Source organism: Salvelinus sp. IW2-2015, linkage group LG25 (genome assembly GCF_002910315.2).
Source record: "Salvelinus sp. IW2-2015 linkage group LG25, ASM291031v2, whole genome shotgun sequence".
NCBI lineage: Eukaryota > Metazoa > Chordata > Actinopteri > Salmoniformes > Salmonidae > Salvelinus > Salvelinus sp. IW2-2015.
Window position 1 is genome coordinate 8,481,860 of NC_036865.1, and position 17,762 is coordinate 8,499,621.

At 43.6% G+C, this 17,762-nt stretch overlaps 2 protein-coding genes across 2 annotated transcripts in view; both read left to right on the forward strand.

The window, feature by feature from the left end:
* Nucleotides 1–9,052, forward strand: part of thada (THADA armadillo repeat containing) — a 98,753-nt gene extending 89,701 nt beyond the window's left edge. The window contains exons 37-38 of the mRNA XM_023970073.1: nucleotides 7,914–8,083; nucleotides 8,302–9,052. Coding sequence (XP_023825841.1) covers nucleotides 7,914–8,083; nucleotides 8,302–8,643 — 512 coding nt within the window. The 3' untranslated portion in view covers nucleotides 8,644–9,052. The remainder of the gene's footprint in view (nucleotides 1–7,913; nucleotides 8,084–8,301) is intronic.
* Nucleotides 9,053–11,484: 2,432 nt separating this feature from the next.
* LOC111951833 (mRNA decay activator protein ZFP36L2-A) lies at nucleotides 11,485–14,188 on the forward strand. Its single transcript, XM_023970075.2, has 2 exons — nucleotides 11,485–11,800; nucleotides 12,020–14,188. Exons 1-2 carry the CDS (start codon nucleotides 11,750–11,752, stop codon nucleotides 13,196–13,198), a joined length of 1,230 nt encoding a protein of 409 aa, XP_023825843.1. The 5' UTR covers nucleotides 11,485–11,749; the 3' UTR covers nucleotides 13,199–14,188.
* Nucleotides 14,189–17,762: the final 3,574 nt, after the last annotated feature.

Genomic DNA, 17,762 nt, shown 5'->3' on the forward strand with positions numbered 1-17,762 from the left:
CCCCATCCAACCTGACAGAGGTTGAGAGGATCTGCAGAGAAGAATGGGAGAAACTCCCCAAATACAGGTGTCCCAAGATTGTAGCGTCATACCCCAAAAAACTCAATGCTGTAATCGCTGCCAAAAAAGTCACTCAACAAAGTACTGAGTAAAGGGTCTGAATAGTTACAGTTGAAGTCAGAAGTTCACATACACCTTAGCCAAATACATTTAAACTCAGGTTTTCACAATTCCTGACATTTAATCCCAGTAAAAAAATCCCCTGTTTTAGGTCAGTTTGGATCACCACTTTATTTTAAGAATGTGAATGTCAGAATAATAGTAGAGAGAATTATTTATTTCAGCTTTTATTTATTTCATCACATTCTCAGTGGGTCAGAAGTTTACAAACACTCAATTAGTATTTGGTAGCATTGCCTTTAAATTGCTTAACTTGGGTCAAACGTTTCGGGTAGCCTTCCTCAAGCTTCCCACAATAAGTTGGGTGAATTTTGGCCCATTCCACCTGACAGAGCTGGTGTAACTGAGTCAGGTTTGTAGGCCTCCTTGCTCGTACATGCTTTTTCAGTTATGCCCCCCAAAAATTCTATAGGATTGAGGTCAGGGCTTTGTGATGACCACTCCAATACCTTGACTTTGTTGTCCTTAAGCCATTTTGCCACAACTTTGGAAGTATGCTTGGGGTCATTGGCCATTTGGAAGACCCATTTGCGACCAAGCTTTAACTTCCTGACTGATGTCTTGAGATGTTGCTTCAATATATCCACATGATTTTTCTGCCTCATGATGCCATCTATTTTGTAATGTCAAGCAGAGGCACTGAGTTTGAAGGTACGCCTTGAAATACATCCACAGGTACACCTCCAATTGACTCAAATGATGTCAATTAGCCTAACAGAAGCTTCCAGAGCCATGACATAATTTTCTGGAATTTTCCAAGCTGTTTAATGGCACAGTCAACTTAGTGTATGTAAACTTCTGACCCACTGGAATTGTGATACAATGAATTATAAGTGAAATCATCTGTCTGTAAACAATTGTTGGAAAAATGACTTGTGTCATGCACAAAGTAGATGTGCTAACCGACTTGCCAAAACTATAGTTTGTTAACAAGAAATTTGTGGAGCGGTTAAAAAACTAGTTTTAATGACTCCAACCTAAGTGTATGTAAACTCTGACTTCAACTGTATGTAAAGCCAGCTGAAGTTTGTTTTAACCTGCTATGCAGACAGGCTGACCTGTCTGTTTTTATCTAGGCCATTCTCAATGAACCATCATTGAATCCACAGTCTCGGCCTATGTCAATATTAACTTCAATATTATGTAGTGTGTGTGTGTGCCGCTCTGTCCAATCATTTACAGCAGCATGATGGTAGGAGGATAAGCAGATGTAGCAGAGGATTTTTACACCTCTAAACCACGTTTTCTGTTTTAACTGGGAATCGTTCAGTCATTAAACCTGGGTTGGTAGTTTATGAATGGAGCGTGCATTAGGGCTGGGAATCGTTCAGTCATTAAACCTGGGTTGGTAGTTTATGAATGGAGCATGCATTAGGGCTGGGAATCGTTCAGTCATAAACCTGGGTTGGTAGTTTATGAATGGAGCATGCATTAGGGCTGGGAATCGTTCAGTCATTAAACCTGGGTTGGTAGTTTATGAATGGAGCATGCCATTAGGGCTGGGAATCGTTCAGTCATTAAACCTGGGTTGGTAGTTTATGATGAGGCATGCATTAGGGCTGGGAATCGTTCAGTCATTAAACCTGAGTTGGTAGTTTATGTATGGAGCATGCATTAGGGCTGGGAATCGTTCAGTCATTAAACCTGGGTTGGTAGTTTATGTATGGATCATGCATTAGGGCTGAGAATTGCCAGGGACCTCACGATACGATATTATCACGATACTTAGGTGCCGATACGATATGTATTGCAATTCCTTGAGCAAGGCCGTTAACCCCCATCAACTTCTCCCCGGGCGCCGATGATGTGCATATCTATTAAGTCAGCCCCCCCGACTGCCCCCATTGTTGTTCAACTGACTATGTATCCCCTTCCCCTTTCTATATGTATTGCGATTCGATGCTGTGATTTTATTATTCTCATCTATTTATTAAAGATGAGAACCTAGTTTTGATCAGTCATGGAAATAAAAGTGCTGAAAACAAATTGGCTGCCTATTATAAAAGAAAAACGAGAACAAGCTATGAAGGAAAAATACTGGCGTTTTGGTTCAGGTAAAGCCAACTAGCAAAATAAGTATATTGTCAAAACGATACAATATATCATAAAAAAATAACATCCCAATATGTAACTGTCAAGTTTATTTTTAAGCCTGGAAGCACCCTTCTGTCAAATCTGAGGCCCAGATTAGTTTACTGACAACGACTGAAGAAAACGCTTTGAGGTGAAGTAATAGAAAATCACCTACAATTAGAACTGAAATCACTCCTGAGTGTCAGTGTTACTTTAGACTGGTCTGGAGATGGCCAGATAGTCCCACCAGCACTGGCGGAACACAACCCACTTTATATGTTCATGATTGTTGTTATTGATTACTAGAGTAGAGGCTCTTCTTGTGAGGCTATGGTCTGTATCTCTCACACTGGTTCTCGTTGAGCTATAGGAGGAAGTTGGGGTTCTAAAGTGTTTTTTCACACACCAACACCCCTCTCTCTGACACACACACACACACGTCAACACGTCCTGGTCTCCGCACCTCTGCACAATCTCCAGTGTGTGTGTCAGGGTTTCCCTTGATGGCTTTTAGCAAAATATTATATGGAAAGCCGATACATTTTAATTGTTGCGGGCCAAATTGAACGGGAGAAAAAAACACTGCCATTTGTAAAATAATGCTTTTTATTCATTAACCAAGTTTCCATCTAACGTTTTTATGCAGGTGAAGTACATGTCGGATAAAGTCCTGATAATTTTTCGGTAAACATTCCAAATGTCGACAAAACAAAATACACTAGACAAGTTGGGATCTTTTTGTGTCTAAAATGAATTATGGGAGAAATGTCGGTGGGCAAATATTGTTATAATAACCGTCATATCGAGTAGGCTAAATGTGCGCTCTAGCCAACAGTGCACAGATAGTGCGCTCTTGGCTAGAGTGCATGTCCCAATACCAGAGTGTGTACTCGCTACATAACGCACTTTTTTTTGTGAGAAAACCATCAGTAGAGTTGAAAATGTGATGGAAACCCGTTTAACTTGTATTTTTTTGTTGGTACATGATGAGGGGGAAAAGGTACATGGAAGTTTAACCACACAAGGTATTTTTATGTGCACTACGTCATCACGCACGGCCTTTTATCTGCCACAACCTCTTTGCGGATTTTTGAATATTCGCATGAAAATCTGTCGCCCAATTGGATAGAAACCTAGCTACTGATGGAAATACCAGTAGATGTAAATACGTTTGACGTCATGCGTATCGGTCATTTGCATAATTCAGTGGAACTAAATTGGCGCGTTTATTTCCGTTAGTCTACATGTATACCATATATACAAGTATGTGATCAAATTGGTGGATTTGGCTATTTCAGCCACACCCCTTGCTGACAGGTGTATAAATCGAGCACACAGGCATGCAATCTCCACAGACAAACATTGGCAGTAGAATGACCTTGCTGAAGAGCTCAGTGACTTTCAACGTGGTACTGTCATAGGATGCCACCTTTCCAACAAGTTAGGTCGTCAAATTTCTGCCCTGCTAGAGCTGCCCTGGTGAACTGTAAGTGCTGTTATTGTGAAATGGAAACGTCTAGGAGCAACAACGGCTCAGCTGCAAAGTGGTAGGCCACACAAGCGCACAGAAAGGGACGCTGAGGCGCGTAGTGCGTAAAAATCGTCTGTCCTCGTTTGCAACACTCACTACCAAGTTCCAAACTGCCTCTGGAAGAAGCAATGTCAGCATAAGAACTGTTTGTCGGGAGCTTCATAAAATGGGTTTGCATGGCAGAGCAGCCAAAGATCACCATGCACAATGCCAAGTGTTGGCTGGAGTGGTGTAAAGCTCACCGTCATTGGACTCTGGAGCAGTGGAAACGCGTTCTCTGGAGTGATGAATCACGCTTCACCATCTGGCAGTCTGACGGACAAATCTGGATTTGGCGGATGCCAGGAGAATGCTACCTGCCACAATGCATAGTGCCAACTAAAGTTTGGTGGAGGAATAATGGTCTGGGGCTATTTTTCATAGTTCGGGCTAGGCCCCTTAGTTCCAGTGAAGGGAAATCTTAACGCTACAGCATACAATGACATTCTAGACGATTCTGTGCTTCCAACTTTGTGGCAACAGTTTGGGGAAGGCCCTTTCCTGTTTCAGCATGACAATGCCCCCATGCACAAAGCGAGGTCCATACAGAAATAGTTTAGTTGAGATCGGTGTGGAAGAACTTTACTGGCCTGCACAGATCCCTGAACTCAACCACATCGAATACCTTTGGTATGAATTGGAAAGCAGACTGCGAGCCAGACCTAATCGCCCAACATCAGTGCCCGACCTCACTAATGCTCTAGTGGCTGAATGGAATCAAGTCCCTGCAACAATGTTCCAACATCTAGTGGAAAGCCTTTCCAGAAGAGTAGAGGCTGTTATAACAGCAAAGGGGGGACCAACTCCATATTAATGCCCATGATTTTGGAATGAGATGTTCGACAAGCAGGTGTCCACATACTTTTGGTCATGTAGTGTATCTTATTTGTCACACGCGCACAATATAAAGAGCCTATTCTGAGAGGAATATCACCTCAGTGAGTGCTGCTGCTGCAGCTCCTCACCTTGTTGCTGCTGGAGTGAAACGTGCTTTTATATTATCCCAGTCATTGCACAGCAATTCTAAATTGAATTGCGTGTTAACTTGTTTTGATGGCCACCATTTTAAAAGTGGCCATTTTTTATTTCTAAACTGGTAATTGAAGCGGCCTCTATTCACAATTCATGTACATAGGAAACGGTAGGCTATCAGCGCGTCACCCACCCCTTTGCAATGTGAGCTGGAGGCATGCATTTTGAAAACTGATACTTAATTGTTTGAAACCTGAACGTTTTACTTCATATTATGAAGCATGTCTTACCTTGCTTCAAAGTAGCCGAGGCAAAATCCCACCATTTGAAATCTGGAGGCAATTATTTCATAAAGACCTCCTCATATGCCATAACCAGCATCTCTCTCCTGTTCTATTGGTTTTCAGATCAACTTTCTTTCGTTGTCCAGAAGCCAAAAGCACAACCCTAGTCATATTAACACACTGTCCTAGTTGATGCGGCTTTAGATTCACAACAGATTCACATCTCTGTCACATATGGAACCGCTTGCATCAGGTGCGTTGTTTAAAATTGTGTTTCCCTGCGAATTGCATTTTGGAAAATGTTTGAAAATGACACTTTAGTGGCAGCTTCATTACAGGTGTTGCATGTTCTGTTAAGATGACCATAATCTAAGTATAATTTCTGCTGTTCTGAGCACCTTGGGTGGATGCCCTAATGGATTACACACCCAATGCATATATGGGTCTGGTAAATTTCTCAAATGGACGGTAAATAAAAAGAATTCTCAGTCACGAAACCCTGGTGTGTGTGTGTGTTACTGCCAGTGAATGTGTGTGAGCATATAGGTACAGGTATACAAAAGCCTACACCGTAGTAAACCAAGATATTAACCATTTGTGTATCAGCACTCAAAACGTGTTTCTCTGATCTGTGAGAAGCGAAAAATTAAGCGGGGCCTTGTTAGAAATGCAGGTGGAGGGGGCTGGGGCAGGGGCCTGTGTGTTCCCAAGGTTAGGGGTCCAGGTGGATTAAAACTGGGCATAGAAGTGGCGTACTGTGGCCCCCTATCTCTCTGATGTGGGTGGCTGAGCAGCGGAATGGAGTGTGGGCGTGTAGCTCCCCCTCACACTCCAACACACAGTATGATGATGCCAGGAAGGCAGGAGGGTCCACCAATATCTCTTATTTTACCACTATCATTACAGCCCTCTGTCATTGGTACACCCGACACCCCCCAGCTGCAGAAGCTATGTCCCGGATTTGCGGAACACCAAAGCTCCCCTCTCTCTTTCCTTATTTCCATTTTTTTTATTTCTTTATTAGTTCCAGCCCAAGACTCCCACCACATATTGATTTCAGGAATTAAACATCCTCCTTTCCCGCCGGAATTTGGCTCTGTTTCATAGCGAAACATGGCACAGAGCTTGCTGGCTGCGTAACGGTGCAGAAACGAGGCGGATGGGAAAAATTCACCCCCCGAAATACCGTTGACGGGACTGAAGGGCAGTACTTGGAACAGGCATTGATCTCTCTGAAATGAGTCTAAATCTATTTCCAGTGCAGCTGTAGCTCATACAATGCCCTACAGTACCTTTCCTCGTGTCATGTTATGGTTTTACTGAGCAGGTTATGATGAGATTTTTAATTGTAGGACTCCATATACTTTGTATAGTGTATACTCCTGGATTGTTCTTCACACTCTTTTTCTATTCTATCCACTGAATGCCAACAGGCTTAGTGTGCCAACTGTAGTGGTGGGTCAGTCACTCCCTGCCAGCCCCATTAACCAACAGGAAGATGGTGGCACTGCCCTGTCTTCTCTCCGATAAGATTGTTAGATAAACAGTATTACTCACATAAACAACACACTCTAACACAGACACTCTTGCCCCACCACACACACACATGACTAATAGCAGGGGAAAGCCAATCCCCTGAGAAGACTGTAGTGGATGTTGAGTACTGTAAGCCGATGACAGACCAGGGGAAATCGTGTTAGTGAAGTGTGAAACCTGCCAAAAGTTAATCAATTGAAAGGTGGCTAGTTTCCCATTATGCCTTAATGTTTGGGGCTGGTTGTGTTTTGAAGCACGCTGGCCCAGGTCCAGCGGTAAAGCCTGTCACCTTCTCTCCCCCTCTGGGATGAATGGCTGGGGTGACACCAGAGCCGGGACAACCCAGAGAGGGGGCGGCACAACACTTTGGTTTGAGAAAGGAACATGCCACTCCGGCTCAACACACAAAATCCCTGACAATACCGTACAATTACCAACTTCCTAGGTTCGGAGTAGGTTTCCTTGAATCTCAAGTCCTTGGTTTGACACCCCCTTTTAGAAGGGAAAACCAATCCTCCTGAACAGCCACTATCCCCAGCACAGTTGGGGTGGTGGTGGTGGTGGTGGTGGTTAAGGAGTGGTTTGGGATGGTGTGTGGGGATGTTGATGGGGGTTAAGGTGACGCCCCCCTTTTTAAAGTCCCTTTTGTTACCTCCAGGTATCAGCTGTGCAGGGCATGGTCAAGGGATAATAAGACACAAACACGCACACAGTTGCGGAGAGCTTTCACATTGATGCGTGGAGTCATTACATCTAGGGCTAGAGGCTGTTGCTGGATGAGCGTTAATACTGTCATGTCCTCCCGCCTGCCGTCTCTTCTCTCTTCACTTACGCTCTTCCTGTGCTCTCTCCCATACTCTTTCCCAGCTCAATCCTTGGTGTGTTTTTATTTAAAATGTCTTTCCCATAATAGGTTCCAGGTTCAGAAGAGAACGCGCACTTGGTCTGGAACATAAAGACAGAAGCGCATCAATCTTGTGTAAAAGCTTGGCATTGATCCTGTGTCAGACAACAGATTGGGAGCAGACTTGTTTTTTTCTTCTCCTGTTCCTTATTTAGTGTTCTTTGGGCCTAATGGTGACGGATGCTATGAACTTAAAGAACATCCACATTGTAGCGTCGTCAGTGCTGCTGTACTAGTACAGTGCCTCTCGTTCTGGTGCCTGTTACCCCTAAAGACTCCCCTGCTCTCCAAACCATACTTTACCCCTCTCTCTTCTCTCCAGATTCTCAGAATGTGAAAGTATGTATGTGAACCCCCAACCTCATGTTGTTGACTCTGTCCCCTGTGTCCCTAGATGTGGCCTGTGTCTCGGTGTGCCCACCTGTTGCCCTGGACATGGGTGTGGGGTTGCTATGCCAGCTGTTCCAGCTGTGGGGGCAGGTGCCAATGGGCATCCTCACCCTGACAGAGTGGCTGCTGGGAGACCAGGAGCAAGAGACATCCACAGCAGAGGCAACTGGCCTGGTAAGGAGACACACACACACACCTCCCGAAGAGTTGGGATTCGACTGGATAAGATGAGTTGGAGTCTATGCCCTTTGGCAGAGTATCTTCTTCATCCCAATCTCTGAAATACATTAAAGAATAAAATGTACTTCATTCAATCTGAATCCATTCATTACCCTCTTCCATTTGAACACAATAGTTCTCCTCTTCCATTCACTCTCATCTCCTCTGCTCAGGATGAAGAGGACTTCCTGTTTGAGAAGGGCGATCTGAACCTTTGGGCCGAGCCTGTCCAGTGGGCACGGCTACTACACAGACACCTGGGTGTCCTCTTCAAGGCCCCAGGGTTGACGGCTCTGAGCCAGAACCAGGCAGAGTTGCTCAGACTTTCAGCCCAGACAGAGGCCCTATCCCTGGCCACCCAGCAGGCTCTAGAGGGCCTCCCAGCCCTGCCCCAGTTTTCCTGCACCATAGAGCATGCCCGGCTGGCCCTACAGCAGGAGAGGGCCACACTGGCTCTGGCTATACTGGGGAGGCTGAGGACCAGGGAAGATCAATGTTGGTCTAAGACACCATAGCCACTAGTAAGTTAACATTCTTGGTGGGTTTCCGGGGTCAAGACCAGAGTAAAGGTGGATTTGGTATTGTAGATTGAACCATCTCGATAGATATGCAGGTTGGAGTTCTGTCAAGTCTTCACTTGTCAAGATAACTGATGGTGAAAAGGGGGTGGAGTATGATCTATTAACCACAGTTATGGAATTACATTTTTCAGCTATGAGACATCACTTAGTGCCTGGAAATGCATCAACGGTCTCGCTACTCCAATACATTTTTTGATTTGAACAATTATGCAAGCAGTACACGTTTTAACGACTAGCATTTTAATCAGCGGCGGATGTATTTGTTTTAGAAGGGAATGTACTGCGGAAAAGTGTTTATGATCGAGTTTTGTTTCTGTGTTTCAAATTAAAGATGCCTAATTCATGTGCCTCGTAATTTTTGAAAACAACCACATGGCGTTATGTGTGTGTATGTGTCCTCACAGCAACTCGTACAACAGGACTGAGCACTGAGGCTTCAACCTATGTGCTGGGACATAGTATTCCTTTAGCTCTACATGTGATAAAGAACACTTCATGCACTGTTCTCATATACACTACACTGTAACATGGAAAGGGAAAGGGCTAGTCAGTTGCACAACAATGTATTCAACCGAAATGTGTTTTCTGCATTTAACCTAAACCCTCTGAATCTGAGAGGTGCGGGCTGCCTTAATCGATGTCCTCGTCATCGGCGCCAGCGGAGCAGTCAACTGTCTTGCTTAAGGGCAGAATGGCAAATGTATACACCTTGCCGGCCTTGGGGATTCGAACCAGTGACATGTATACAGTGCACTCTACCCTACATAAACATTGCCTCCAAGGATGTTGTGCATTTCGGACATTTGGATTAAATCCCCACAACACCCGGAGTCATAAGGGCCTCAAAAACAGAAGCACCAACAGTGAGGTTTTAATGGGAAGGAGGGAGTAAATCTGTTGACAATGCATGGGGTTGCTAACGTAGATGTTTACACTAAATTACCCTCGTAATTCAATTTGTTCTGTTTACAGCTGTCCTCGGATATGTTGTAAGATAGGTCATGTTCATATATTTAACACGTTTTCCAGTGGACTCTTCTCCACCATTTGATTAGGTTTTTATGCCCCCTTGGTGTCCTAGGTTACGTAATTAGGAGGGCAATACAATGGTCCACTGTCCCGTGCCTGCGACCCGTGCAGACAGCTGGGCAGTCTCGCTCTGTAGTACTGGCAGCGTTCCCTGTTACTGTAAAAAATTCTGTCATGTTTTTGGAACGCTTGAACCTCCCCCAATAAAAACAGCACTGTGTGATGGGAGAGTGTTTTTTGCGGATGAGGACATGTTCAGGGGATTTCTCAGTACGAGGCTTGCCTTGGCATTGGACTATTTATCATAAACGCTCAAGCTCAAATGTAAAGGTTCGTAGTAGTAGATTCCAACCCGTTGTCATTTGTTTTCGGCTGTTGCTAGTTTTTTTTATATATCCAGCTCTCAGCAGCTGAACTGCTCACAGTATGACTATTGAATGATGCACTTTCAGATTTGGGCAAGACTTGATGGTAACTGGTGTCACAGAAACCTGCAATTTTTGGTGATATGTTTTCTACAGAATTGTAACATACTCCAAACAAAAATATATCCCTTGTGGGACCCTAGTATAGCCCTGCACCTCGTTGCAAATTATGCAGTCTTTCTATGGTGTGGCTGTGAACTTGGTTTGGCTCCAAATTAGAGTATTTTCATTCTCACACTTTCATAGCTTTCAGATGGTGTTAGTGTTTGTTACATCACACTGACAAAATAGGCTATTTTAAATTTAAATCATGCCTTGCACCTCAGCAGGTGGCGCTCAAGTCTGTAAATTCATTTTGAGCGTTGCTCTCAGGGGGGCAGTGTTTCACTGCTTTTTTACAGAGATTCACATTCCTTCAGTCAAGTCTCAGTGCAGTATTCTGAGGTTGTGTGCGGTTGAGCCACAGAATAGAATAGATGGCTGAACGCTCTGTGTATAACGAGTGGCTTCAACGAGTGCTACTTTGGACTCGTGTGTCCTTGTTATATTTAAATTAGCCATATTATGTGTAAAGGAACTGTGCTGCACAACAATTGAAAACTTATGTAATGTATTTATTTTTTTTACAAGTCGGTTATTTCACCACGTTGGAGTGGAAAATTATATTTTGTAATTCGTAAGAGACTAGGCACAGGGCTTCCCCAAACCTGCTCCTGGAGAGCTGTAGGTTTCAGCTCCAACCCCAGTTGTTACTATCTTGATTCCGTTTATCAACAAGCTATTTGAATCAGGTGCGCTAGAAATGAGCGATGGAGTGAATCTATAGGACAATAGTTTTCCAGAAACATGGTTTTAGAGCCCTGAACTGGGGCATAAATTCGGGGGTGTGGATTATCATTATGCAACCACTCGGGAACAAACCTAAACAAAAAATACATTGCACTCTGGCTGCATTCATTCATACGATTTCCCCAAACACTTGCTGTCCCTCTCAAGCGTGCGAAACAGACAGCGCAGTGGTCCTTAGTTTGTATTTGCCTAAACCTGTACAAAGAAATTACTTTTCTAGCAACTACTACTGTACGCTATTGCTAGATTCAAGCATAGAGCTCCTATTAAATTACCAGTATTAGTATTCTAATTAGTAAATCTATGGAACTTTAGTGTGATAGAATTTTGGAGGGTACAATTTCAAGGCGGCTGTATGATAATGGCGGCCAACCAGTGACTGGGAGACTATTGAATACCGGGGGCGTGCCCTGCAAAAAAACTTTGCTACAACTTCAGAAAACTCCACCCACGCGAGCCACCGCGAAGCATTTATATCCATGTGCAGAGGGAAAGCAGTTAGTGAAGCAGTCTGGCTCAGCGCTTCTCTAAGGAAGAACCTGCAACACACAAGGAACGTTCACCTACTTGTTGATTCATCTCCACCACTGGAATTGCACATTCGTTTTTTTCTTTAACGCTCTAAAAAAAACAGTCGTGGCACCATTTACAACAGTTGCCTCGTGCATTGAAGGATCCTGCTTGGTCCTCTATGAGAGCTACTGTAACGTTACTGCGACAGAACTTCAGAAAAAGAGATGTCTGCAACCATCTTGTCCGCTTTCTACGATATCGACATGCTTTACAAGGTAAGTTTCCCCATTGTTTGGAGTTTGAAAATATTTTTTACCAGGTTTGATAGATAGCTAACTTAGAACATACATTTATTTTCAGTAGGTTACAACTACATATAGTAAGCAATAACGTGTTGCAAAGTGTACGTTTGCAGTCTTGTTTTATCAGAATGCATGTATTCGTCAAAGCGCGTTATTGGAAATGCATTGCTAATTTGTCTTTTCTCTCAACAGCAAGATATGAACATGAATGCTGTGAATCACATCAATAGCATACTGGACAAGAAAGCGGTGGGTCCTCCAGTGAACACACATAGCTCCAATAGTTCTTTCGCGCCGGGATTTTTCCGTAGAAACTCGACCACCAACATGGAAGCAATGACCAACAACAGCAACAAGTACTCTGCCAACTCCTACAGTAATTTGATGGAGAACGCGACGAGCAGCAGCACTGCCATTATGAACAAGGAGAACAAGTTCCGCGACCGGACATACAGCGAGAATGGGGACCGCAGCCAGCAGCTGCAGATCGTGCAGCAGAAACCAGGCTCCCAGATCAACTCCACCCGCTACAAGACCGAACTCTGCAGGCCCTTCGAGGAGAACGGAGCGTGCAAATACGGAGAGAAATGCCAGTTCGCGCACGGCTACCATGAGCTGAGAAATTTGTCTCGTCACCCTAAGTATAAAACCGAGCCCTGTCGCACTTTCCACACTATTGGCTTCTGCCCGTACGGTCCCCGCTGTCATTTTATCCACAACGCTGATGAGCGCAGACCCGCTCCAAGCAACGCCAACGTGCAGGGGGAGCCCAAATCAGCTCACGAGCTCTGCGGCTATGGTCAAAGCGGCGATGTGCAGCAGCAAGTTGGGTACAACAGGGACAGACCAAAGCTTCACCACAGCCAGAGTTTTTCTGGCTTTTCCAGCCACCATGGACTTGAGTCGCCACTGCTCGAGAGCCCCACGTCGCGCACCCCACCACCCCCCTCTTCTTGCTCTCCCAACTATTATGAGGACATGCTGTCTCCCAACTCCATGTCTTGTGTGAACAGTGCATTCAGTTTTCCTGGACATGACCTTAAAGCCTTACTTGCTCCCCTGGCCTTGCATACGCAAAACGGCTATGGCAACAACCATTTCAATGGTGCCTACTATGGGAACATTCATGCCAACATGTGCCCCCCTTCTCCCCCCTCATACAACATGAGCCACTTGCAGTCCCTGCGCCGCCTCAACGAATCACCGGTGTTCGACTCCCCTCCTAGCCCGCCCGACTCCCTCTCAGACCGGGAGAGTTATGCAAGCGGGTCCCTCAGCTCTTCTGGGAGTCTTAGCGGCTCTGAGTCTCCGAGTTTGGATGCTGGGAAACGTTTGCCAATCTTCAGCAGGCTGTCGATTTCTGATGACTAAACATCCCATGTTATTTTCAATGGATCAAATTTGTCCTTGACATGGCATTAGTTGTTTTTCCTTTTTGTAATGGTATAGCTGTATAAAAGTAGATATCAACAGAAGGCATTCCATCAGCGACTTACTTATTTGAGCTGCAATTAATGGCAGTATTTTTGGTCTATCAGGCAAGCCACACTTCCCTGGGATAGATGTGTACAAAACTTGACACGAGACTGTAAAGCAGTTTCAGATTTCCTCCATCCTGCCAAGAAATGCCTTGACACAATGTAAAAAAAAAAAAAAAAAAAAGTAAATATATAGTTTTCTTCTTCTAAGTATGTGTTCCTTTCTGAAAGCTTAAACTTCCATTCCAGAACTTTAATCTTTTTTTCACAGCGCCACGCAGTGGTTTGTTTGAGTAGTATAGTTTGTTGCTTAGTTGAGGCACTCTGAGTTAGGTTTGTTTGGGGAAATCACTGCAGATGGTTGAAAATATATTTCTATATTTTTAGCTGTTTTGAGTGATTACATAGCAGTGCGTAACTGGCTATGAAATATTTAACTTATTTATTATCTTGTGAAAAGTATAGGCTATATGTTGGTAATTTGTCCATACTGTATTTATCAAGTATGATGAAGCAATAGATCTATATTCTTTTATGTTTAAATTATGATCGCCATTATTAATCTGCAGAAAGTGGAGTGTATGTCCTATTCACAGTAATATATATATTGTTTTTGGTCTCCTTTTGTAACTTCACTTGGTTATTTTTATTGTAAATTAGTAAAAAAAAAAAATCTTAATTTAAGAGAACGTATGTGATATTTATTTCCTAAATTTTGTTTACGTTTATTAAAACAAAAGTTTGCGTGATTTGCTGTTCTGAGGTTGCTTGTAAGAGCTGTGGAAGGTGTTTTGAGAATCCTTATCTAGATGTTTCTGTAGAATGTATAAACAATGTGGTTGTGCAGACCGTCCAAACCTGAGCTAGCCTTGCTTTTTTCCAATTTTTTTTCATAGATCAGACTCGGTGACAAAGAACCCAAGTAAATAAATTAACCAAAAAAGTATTTTTTGTTTTCTTCTGTTTGTACGAGGTCACACTGTGATTCCAGCCACGCGCTAAAGAATGTAGCAATCCCTTGTTTCCCAGTATTATTGTGTAGTGCCTACAGGGTTCACCATCTTACATGCCTTAATATTAACCAAATAAAGTATTTTTCCTACATGTATCTTTTCCACAAGTTTAATTGAATGTAGTGTTGGAGCTGAATTACTTTTGAAGGTTGTTACCACTTATCATAAGACCCTGGGACAACCATACTTTTCTTTATTCCCCATTCCTCTACTTTTGATTTTGTTTGATATTGACTAGTTCAGGGGATGCGCACTATGTATTTTTTTGACTACTTTTATCAGAAGTAAAGCTTTTTGAATGTAACTAAAACGGACAAAAAGACAACCTGAGTTGTAATATAATTATTTTTGGAGAGTCAGTTCACTACAAATTGAGTGTGAGACTTTGTACTGTACATTTTCTTTTGTAGTTCTCCCAATAAAATGATTTTGAAAAGAGTCTTGTGCTGCTTGGTCTTATCCTTCACAGAAAGAATGAAGCAAGTGTCTTGGAATTTCTGGGAAGATCTTTCTCTAGTGTCATCTGTTTTTGACACTACACCCTCTCAATCATTCATACTACAGGAAGGATACTGTCTCCTAAAGACACTAGCATGTTCAGCTTTACCATGCTCCTGACAAAAACACTAAGTTATAAATCACCCCCCCCCCCCCCCCCCCTATTGACTCCCCAGCAATATTGAGGGGAAAAGGTCTGAGTCATTAGTGAACGCACCCATCTCTGGCATAGCTTACCAAATGGCTGGCCTTGGAGGCCTACTTTGACTTTGTCTTGTCTAGGGGCCAATGGGGCTTTGTGTTGACTAGAGTAGACCCTCCACAGCACAACCACCAACCCTGACACTAGGGAGGTGAGGCTGAGGATCCTACCTTTTATATGACTTCGTTTTATCATACTTGTCAGACTTGGACCAAATCTGAATTGTAAGTAGGTAGGGTGTAGTGTTAAGTGATAAAGCATCTCCATGCATACTTCACTAATAGGATGCCAAATTAGGATGATCATACCAAGTGTGGATGTCATCCCCACATGGTATGTTTCATTTCTATGGATGAGAGTAGCCATAACCTCTTATGATTTAGTCTTGAAATAAATCTGCAGAGGTCCTCTCAACCTGTTTGCCAGTCTGGAGCAGGTAGATAAAAGTCAAACGGGCAGGGTAAGTGAGAGTTGTTAACCCATTTACAAGGGATTGCAGCACTATTTTTTTTCAGCAGCCCTCAAGGAACGCTCCACCCATTTTCAATTGTCTATTCTTTGAAGTTATCGAACCCACAAAGTCATTACGAAAATAAAGCCCTGGAAGCCATGTAGTGCGGAAAGTTCACGCCAAGATAAGGAGGGTGATAAGGCTGAGCAAATATTTATAGAGTCCTCAGGTTTTCATAATGAAGTGTTTATGAAGAAGAGAGCCACAATGCATGATGCCTGCGCCAAGTAGGGTTCACGTACCTGTGTGTGGGTGTGTGTGTGTGTGTGTGTTGTGTGTGGGGGGGGGTTGGCGATGCTCCTAACAATGACAGGAAACACTCTGACTTCTGATTACGGCAGGAAGAGCCCAGTTCCTCACCTCCCCTGCTGTTCGTATCCTTTTATTTTCCTTCTGACCGGTCCGTCGGATGGCTGCTTCTTCTTCTATTTTTGCAGCAGTGCGTTGCTTGAGAGCAGCTTGGCTTGTCCTGGCATTGTTTTTGTCATGCTCAGTAAGGCGTGAGCAACATCATGACTATAAATTACCATGGAACTTATTTCCAGAACATCTGAGAGAGGGTAGTGTTTACTGAGGATGGAGCAGATCGAGCGCTGACAACATCTATTATCAATTAATCAAATGTATTTATAAAGCCCTTCTTACATCAGCTGATGTCACAAAGTGCTGTACAGAAACCCAGCCTAAAACCCCAAACAGCAAGCAATGCAGGTGTAGAAGCACGGTGGCTAGGAAAAACTCCCTAGAAAGGCCAGAACCTAGGAAGAAACCTAGAGAGTAACCAGGCTCTGAGGGGTGGCCAGTCCTCTTCTTGGCTGTGTCGGGTGGAGATTATAACAGAACATGGCCAAGATGTTCAAATGTTCATAGATGACCAGCAGGGTCAAATAATAATAATCACAGTGGTTGTCGAGGGTGCAACAGGTCAGCACCTCGGGAGTAAATGTCAGTTGGCTTTTCATAGCCGATTAAAAGGGCTCTATACCACCCCTCTGCTACCAGTACTCCAGATTACCCAACAATCCAAATTATAAAGCCCATATTAGTTACACAGCATGGTTCGCTGTATGGAGAGACCCAATAAGAGAGCAAATGTAAAATAATCCCCTATCTGTGTTCTATTCATGTCGTCTTAACACATGTACAAATAACAGCCAAACATGATGGGTATGTGTGAATCTCACAGAGAAGGGAGGGTCACGGCCTTGGGTATTTGGTGAAGCTGTAAAATGTGACATGGCCTATCCACCTCAGTGAAGCTTCACTTCGATTGGTTGTGGCTCACACGTGATTGACATCTGCGAGCATGGCGATATGCAGGTGTCAGTGAGCTGACAGGGTGTGTGGTCTATAAAGGAATGCCACTGTGAGTGTGAATGTATGTTCATTATGTTATGTTCATTATGAAGTCTTGTGCACATCCTTAGGCCCGTATTGAACTAGAGAGCAATGAACAGGAGGCAAGTAATACGTGCTGTTTCAGTACATTAACCCTGACTATGGTTGCTGTGGACTGAGCACACTGAGACAAACACACACTAGAATTATGGAATAGCACCTTAAGTGGGAGTGTTAGTTGAAAATATTTAATGAGTGGTGTTCATATGGGGGAGTTCTTGGCAGCGTTTAAGTCCATGACTCCTTTCACTTAACGATATTACTGAGGAAAGGGTTTGTAGCATGGAACACGGGTGATTTTGGACTGAACCACTTTGAAAACGAGGGAAGGTGGGCAAGGTAAATATGCTTTTTGGCCTTCGGTTGAAACTGACTACACTCTGTGGTTAGAAATGGTATAGCCTACAGTTTAGTCATTGTTACAATGTCTTACAGTGCCTGCTTTGAACAGTCGAGACACGTGACTCCTAGCTGACTAAGGCCATTAACTTCAGTGAGTAAATGGGTTATAGACTCTAAAAACAGTCTGCCAAGCAATTAGACCTTACATACGGTCTGGCTGTAGGTAAATAGATCATGCACTGTACTGTACACTGATACAAAACGTGAGAGATCCTCTGATTCAGGTCAATGCATCTGTGAATCGCAGTCTAACATTACCACAAGGTTAAACAAATGTTCCACCCCCTCTTACTCAGTCGACCTGGCGCAATACGATGGCTGTGAACATTTCCCAGTAACCCTAAATTATTAATTGAAGAAGTCTAGTTCTCAGTCTGCCCCCAAAGCTAAACAAAAAGAGCAACTCTTCTCCAGAAGTGATGTAATGTGAGAA